We start from the raw sequence: 7659 nt of genomic DNA on the forward strand, positions 1-7659 counted from the left end.
TTTTGCAGGAGAAGCAGCCTTCTGAGAAATTGGTGAACGGAGTCCATACTTCAGCACCAGTTCATACTTCTGGTGAAAACCCCATCAGTGACAATTCTGCACAGATTGTGCAGAAGATTGTGCACAGATCGTGTTGTGCAAGGAGGGCAGAGGAATTAAGCTCAGTTTGCATTTAAAGGCAAACCTACCTACCATACACTTTCTAAAACAAGAAGTGATCAGAAACACAGACACCCTTCAAAATTTGCACTTTTCAAAATTTTGCAATGCCGTTCTCAAGCCAAGCAATGCATACAAAAATGCATATACTAGAGCGATGTATATATTAGGAGAAATTTGCATGAAAATGCTGCTAAATATTCATCACTTAAAAAAAAACTGATGTGGAAATGTGGAAAACTGGATTTAAGACTGAAAATGTAAGAAACCAAAATTGACAGCAATAATGGCAGTGGCCAAGCAAAGCTGATAGAGGGATAGGAAGAGAAGTTGCTTTTTAAAGCACTCTGATCATTGTAGCTCTGTTGGGAGAATAAGGGTCTCTCAACAACTCTTACCACCCTTAACAAACTGCAGCTTCCACAATTCTTTGAGGAAAGCCATGCCTGTATCATTGTGCTTTAAATGTATGGTGTGAATGTGGCTTATATTAGCAATTGTTTCCTTTTGGAGAAGTATTTAAAGAGCCTTCTGTGTTTTGCTTTTGCTTGGGAGGAAAGATATAGCAGAACACTGCTTGTCTGCAGAAACAAATCTTCTTCCTCCAAGTAGAAAAAGAATGGGATTGCGAACTGTAACAAGAGTCCTGATGGATCAGACCAAAGGCCCATCCAGCTCACCATCTTATCCTCACAGTGACCAAGCAGATGCCTATGAAAAACATCACCAACTATTGGGATGCAAAAGTGACCATGGAGTAAATGGACCATGCAGCTTGGTAAATGGTGTGCTTGGCACTCTTTCTCAATGAAAGGCTCCCACTGGAGAAAGAAAGGCAGCTGGACTAGGAGAGGGAGAACAGTGGGAAAGGAAGGTGGGCTGACAATGGAAGGAAGGCAAAAACAGTGGCTGTTTGGGGAAATGGCTACTAATGGGCTTTGGCACTCATAGTTGCAAAGGAGACAATAAATTCCATTTGGGAGGGACAGGCTTGATGTGGAACATGCAACACAGGAACAAGTCAGTCCATTGGTTCATCCAGATCAGCACTGTGTACACCAGGGGTGTGAAAAGTGACCCACAGGCCACACCTGACTCCCCAAACCACACCTTCCTGCTGCACACTTGGCATCATACGTTACATCAGGTGTGTGGCAAGTAGCAGTGACACAGCTACAAAAAGCAGAATTGAGTTCCATTTTGTTTGGTTCAGGGAAACTGGCCAGTGCACTTGAAGCCTACAAAAGTAGGGTATATACACACACAGACAGAGACAAACACACATCTGCCAATGCATGGTGAATTCAATTTTGTATGGACTTTGTTTCCCCCACTCCAGTGCAGTGCTATTTTTCGAGGGAAAGAGTTGCCGGAACTCACCATGAATGTCTCCTCTGTTCTTTTAGAATGGCAATGGTGCCCACCTGAGAGGTGCCGAAACTGAGGTCCTGTGAGTTCCAACTGAAAAGAAAGCTCTGCTCCAGTGTGTCAACTTAACACAGAAATATACGGTACAATGGTACCTCTGGTTGCGAACGGGATTCATTCCGGAGGCCCGTTCGCAACATGAGCAAAACACAACCCGCGTCTGTGCATCTGTACATGTGCGGGTCGTGATTCACCACTTCTGTGCATGCGCGTATAGCATAATAACTGTATAGCATAATAACAAACAAAAACAATTACCCCCCCCCCCACACACACACAGTTTAAAGACCATAGATTCTTAAATTAGCCAAAGGCCTGGGAGAAGAGGAATGTTTCTGCCTGGTGCCTAAAAATATGTAACAAAGATGCCAGGAAGAGTATTCCACAAATGGAGAGCCACCTCAGAATAGGAGATCAGGTTAGTTCATATGGGGAGAGGCAGTCCTGGAATTATTGCGGTCCTGAGCCGTTTAAGGTCTTATGGGTCAAAACCAGCACTTTGAACTGGGCCCAGAAATTAACCGGCAGCCACTGAAGTCAGGCCAGGATTCATTATGCTCACACTCTCTTGCCCCAGTGAACAACCTAGCCATTGATTTCTGCATCAGCTGAAGTTTCCAAGCAGTCTTCGGAGGCAGCCCCACTTATAACACATTGCAGTAATCTAACTTAGAGGTTATCAGAGCATAGACAACAGAAGTTAGGTTATACCTGTCCCGATAGCCTGAAGCTGATGGAAGCTCCGTGCCACTGAGACCATCCTGGGTTGGGCCTCAAGCAACAGCCGTGGATCCAGGAGTTCCACCAATTTGTGTACCTGCTCCTTCAGAGAGAGTGTAACCCCATCAAGAGCAGGCAACCTCGAATCCATCAGGTCAAGGGAACCACCCACTAACAGTGCCTCCCTCTTATCTGGATTGAGCTTCAGTTTGTTGGCTCTCATCCAGTCCATTACCCAGGCAAGACACTGGTCCAGCACTTCTACTGCCTCACCTGAAGTGTCATCAGCACTTTGCTGACAAAGCACTCCAAACCTCCACTCAGCGGTTTCATGTAGATGTTAAAGAGCATAGGGGATAAAACTGATCCCCGAGTTTTGAAGGCTCTAGGGGCCAAAAAAACCACTCCCCAAGCATCAAGCTCTGGAAAAACAGAGAAATTCTACCAATGAATATTATCCAGACTAGTTAAATGGAGCCTCCATATACAGTGAGAGTATACCACTGAATAACAGGGTGCTGGGACAAACACAGCAGGGAAATGCCACCACCTTCCTGCGTATGAGGGCAAACTTGAGGATTAAAGGAGGAGGGGGATTGCATTGTCGCAGCCAACCTCTAGCAGAGAGATCTGTCAACTCCCTTCTAATGTGGACCGATGTTGCCGTTCCTTGGATTCTCGGAAGGAGGGAGGGGGAGGCTGAGCTGAAGGGGCGGACGGGATGTTAGGAGGACAATGGATGCCAGGGAGGAGGAGTGTGGGGGGGGGAAGGGGCTGCAGTTTGGGGACGGGGCAGTGTGGAGCGTGGCGCCGCTCGGCTGGAGGAGGGGGAGGGAGGGAGGGGGAGGTCGAGGGCGGCGGGGGGCGGCGGGCAGTAGTAGATCTGCGCCTTGGACGGGCAGGGTGGGGTGCGCACTCTGGACTGGTAGAGAGTGGGCGGCGCTGCCCCGCTCCCTTCGCCGTCCCCTGGCTCTCGGGCCATGGCTCCTGCGCCTCCGCTGGCGGGAGCGTCTCGGGCGAGCCGTCGGTGCCAGGCTGCCTAGGATGAACGCTCTGGAGGGGCAGCAGCCCCCCAGCGCCCACGACCTGCTGGACGTGGCCGCCGTCTACTGCGACAACCTGAGCCTCTTCCCGCCCCCTCAGAGACCCCCGGGGGCCCACCCCGCCGGCTACAGCCTGGGGGAAGCGGGAGGCGGCAGCCCGTACCTGTGGCTCAACGGCTCGGCCGTGCCGTCCAGCCCTTACCTGGCCGCCGGGCCCAATGGAGCCGCCGCCGCCGCCGCCTCCTTCCTGCCCTCGGCCTACGGCGCAGCCGGCGCCCGGCAGCTGCTGGGCGCGCCGTCGGCGGGGCCCGAGCTGAGCTGGCTGTCTCTGGCCGGCCAGCCGGACTTCTTCAAGCTGGTGCGCCCGCCCTACTCCTACTCGGCGCTCATCGCCATGGCCATCCAGAGCGCGCCCGACAAGAAGCTCACCTTGAGCCAGATCTACCAGTACGTGGCCGGCAACTTCCCCTTCTACAAGAGGAGCAAAGCCGGCTGGCAGAACTCCATCCGGCACAACCTCTCGCTCAACGACTGCTTCAAGAAGGTGCCCAGGAACGAGGACGACCCAGGTAGGGGCTGCCATCCCTCGCAGGACCCGCCCGGTTATTCCACAGAGAACCGTGGCTATTTGGTTCCTTGTTTCCTTGATACTCCGCCTTTTCCTCCAAGGAGCTCAAGGCGGCGTACATGGCTCTCGTTTCATCCCCACAGCAACCCTGCGAGTTGCTTCGGCTGAGAGGCGCTGACTGGACTGGCCCCAGGTCGCCCAGTGGGTGGATTCGAACCAGGGTCTCCCAAGTCCTAGTCTGACCACACTGGCTTTCATCTTCAGGACTGCTGTCCGCGGGTTAGTCGCCGTGTGAGTCACAGGCGGGAGGTGCGTGGCTCCACGCGGGGAAACGTGGGTTGTCTCCCCAGCCTTTCGGAGCAAGTTTCTAAGAAATTGGGAGGAGGGGTTCCTACATTTTTGTTTTAGTGTGGAACCAGAGGGTGACAGTAACTCTAGAAGTAGCGGTGTGAAATGTTAGGAGGCACGTTCAAGACGAATTAATGTGGATGAGAGCGCCCATAATGACAAATTTCACAGCACAAGCCACAGCAATTGTACTTAAACGCTCGCCGAGTTCAATGGAACTTGCTCCTGAGCCAACTCGTGTGCTGCAGGTACCGCCACGCAAGTTGGCTCAGGAGTTACTATCAAGTCCATTGGACTTGTCCAGGGAAGGCGTGTTTAGCATAGCAGCCTTCCGCACTCTGTGCTGTTGTCAGTCAGATCGATTAAAGGACCTGCCCTTCCTCAAATTTTCATGCGAAAGTTTTATTTTTGTTTTTTGAGCGCTTTAAATACATGTTTAAAATATCCTGCCCTATTCACAAACAGGACAGTTTAAAAGGTTCCCCCTGCCTTTTACACGTGCAGAGCAGGACTCTAAAAATGATTGGATATTACAGGGTTAAGGACATTATATTCTGAATTAATTAATACAGAGCACAGAGTATAATATATTTAAAGATGTTTAAACCGTCCTTCATCAGCTCTCAGTTTGCATTAGTCTATGCTGAACAAGTGTCTCCTGGTGGCTCTTTACTCATAGTCATTGTTTGAATCTAAAACCACCTGTTCACCCTGGCTTATCACAAATCAATCTCCTTCCTCTTCTTTTAGATGGTATGCCTGTGAACAGGACCTATTTTTTTATTTGGTTGTTTGTTTTTAACATCTAACAATTTCAGTTACTTTATAAGTACTACTACTAATAATAATCTTTACATTTCTTGATAAGTTTTCATTGAAGGAGGGCAGGGTTGTGTGTGTGTGTGTGTGTGTGTGTGTACACCCCCCAAAAAAACATTTATTGGTTTAGACATTTTCTTTAGGGGATGCATGGAGACAACCCAAGGGAGAGGAGCCTATGGTTCCATCTGTGCATTGCTCTAAAACATGCTGTTGCATGGATGAATGTAGCAGTGGGAAAGATCCAGCTCCCATTGAAGCCAATGGCCACATTCTTGCTAAGCATAGTGGAGCAGGACTGCACCCAACTTGTTTGCAGCCACCATGACATCCAAATGTCATTCCACCAAGTTTCTCCAAATCCACTCCCACTCTGATTTGCCGCATTGCTGAGATGATAGTAGTGGCTTAATTATCATGTTCCCTTGATTTGACTAATGGAAATCAAAGGCTACTGCTTTCAAACCCGGTGTTTTACCCAGTGTTTTAGTGATCAGCAGACTAAAAGTAGTTGCTCTTCACATGAGTCTGAAAGCATCTATGAGCCTCTCTGTCTTTATTTGTGTGCATGGGGTGTGTATTTGTTTGGTAAAGGAAGTGGGAAGGGAACATCTTTGAAGGCAAGTGTACACTTTTAGCCAATGAAACTTTTGCATTTCTCCAGACATGGGAAAAGACATAAGCATTTTTACAGCGAAATCCTATGCTTGTTTACATGAAGTAAGCCCCTATGGCTGTTTACACAAAGTAAGCATCATAAGTGGGTCTTATTTCCAGATAAGTGTGCAGAGGGTTGAAACTACAGGTGGATCTTCTAAGGGTAGGTTAACATCAAACTGTACTGTTGTTGTAAAGTGTGCAGTCACAGAAGCATGTATGGTGGTTGTCATGTAGTAGCTGAAGCTGCAATCCTATGCACACTTGCCTGGGGTAGGGGGGAGTCCCATTAAACATAACAGGAGTAAACGTGCATAGCATTGCACTTAAAGAAACTGATCTGTGAATCAAGACATCCTTAGCTCAAATCTTGCCTCTGCCATGAACTCACCAGCTAGCCTTCGACAAGCCACTCTTAGTTTCAGTCTAAAAGTGCTATATAGGAGACAATATTGCTTGCCCTACATGACTATTTTAAAGATTGCAACTAGATAATGCCTATGATGCATTTTGAACCTTTGAAATCACTGTACAAAGGATCATTTGTTATCGTAATTATTATTATTATCATACAAAGAAAAGACTGCTAGCATGAACACATCAGATGTGCTTTGTCCCATTAGCAATATTGCTTTGAAATGATTATCTAATAGATCATTATCCATATGACATATGCCTCAGTGCATATGGTGTCTGAAGGTGCTTATTGAGGATGACATGGTCTGGTAACGTCATATTAAGTGTGTGACCTGAAATGTCCCAATTAAGATCAAGACACCTAGAAATATCAATGGCTTGTTTTAGCAGAATCATCTTACAGCACAATCCTCTGCATACCTACTTAGAAGGAACTTGGTAGTTCAGCAGAACTTGTTCCCTGGGAACTGTGAGCATGACTGCAGTCTTAGATACTGTTGCCAGCATTGAGGAAAGTTTTAATTCACTTTGAACCATTATAATAGGAAAGAATAATCAAACTAATCCAGTTAAACATTGGAATAAAAGATGGGCATTGTATTATTTAATAATGTCTATAATGAACAGCCATCTCCACAGGGGACAATATTTATTTATTTATGTATTTATTTATTCTAATTTATAATATATATTATTATTATTATTATTATTGGAAATAAAGTCCCACAGATTGCAGTATGAATTACTTCCATATTTGTGTACAGTGCCAGACTATTATTTCCAAACCACACATTCCAGTTGATATCCCTGAGGCACACCATTTACTTTCTCTAAAGTAAATCTGTTGACTCAACTGAACTGTGTTGAAAGACAATTGTAATTTAGGAAGAAACAGCTTTACAACCATCACACTTACCATACTGGGTTATAGCCAACTAAGACATACTCAGAGTAGAACCAGTGAACTCAATAGATCTAAGTCAAGTATGACTTGGTTAAATGTCACCCATTACTAGGTGGGGAGAGGGGAGCTTCTGTCGGCATATTTAAAATACTGGAGAGTCATGCAGGAACATGAATTTGCATTCACCTGATGACGGCTGCTTGCTTTACTGCTTTACTGCCATTGGCCTGGGCTGTCCAGAATGTCTCACTTTCAAAATGTTCTCTGCCTGCCTGTTCAATTCACATGTGTTTGGTTGGTTCATAGGTAAAGGCAATTATTGGACCCTGGATCCTAACTGTGAGAAGATGTTTGATAATGGCAACTTCAGGCGAAAGAGGAAAAGGCGATCTGACCTAGCGAATGGGCCTGGAGTCCCTAACAAAGTGGAAGAGAAAAGCAAGAGCTGTCTTGCCCAACAAGCCCCCGACTTGGGCTCTGCTGAACTGCCCTGCTCTCCAAGTCCTATGAACCACTGCAAATCCTCCAGCCCTGAATTCCAGCCGTTGTTTGTCTACGTTCGTCTCCACCATGAATGCTGTGGCCCATGGCAGAAA

General features: G+C 47.0%; 1 protein-coding gene across 1 annotated transcript; it reads left to right on the top strand.

Annotated features, from left to right (window-relative positions):
- Positions 1 to 3197: 3197 nt before the first annotated feature.
- FOXI2 (forkhead box I2) lies at positions 3198 to 7654 on the top strand (the record flags this gene model as incomplete). Its single annotated transcript, XM_081912552.1, is given in 3 exon segments — positions 3198 to 3919; positions 7370 to 7593; positions 7595 to 7654. Coding segments are annotated over 3 exon segments (852 nt in total), but the record flags the coding sequence as incomplete, so codon positions are not given.
- Positions 7655 to 7659: the final 5 nt, after the last annotated feature.

This window comes from Podarcis melisellensis, assembly GCF_964234715.1.
Source record: "Podarcis melisellensis genome assembly, chromosome: 5".
NCBI classification, from domain to species: Eukaryota; Metazoa; Chordata; class Lepidosauria; order Squamata; family Lacertidae; genus Podarcis; species Podarcis melisellensis.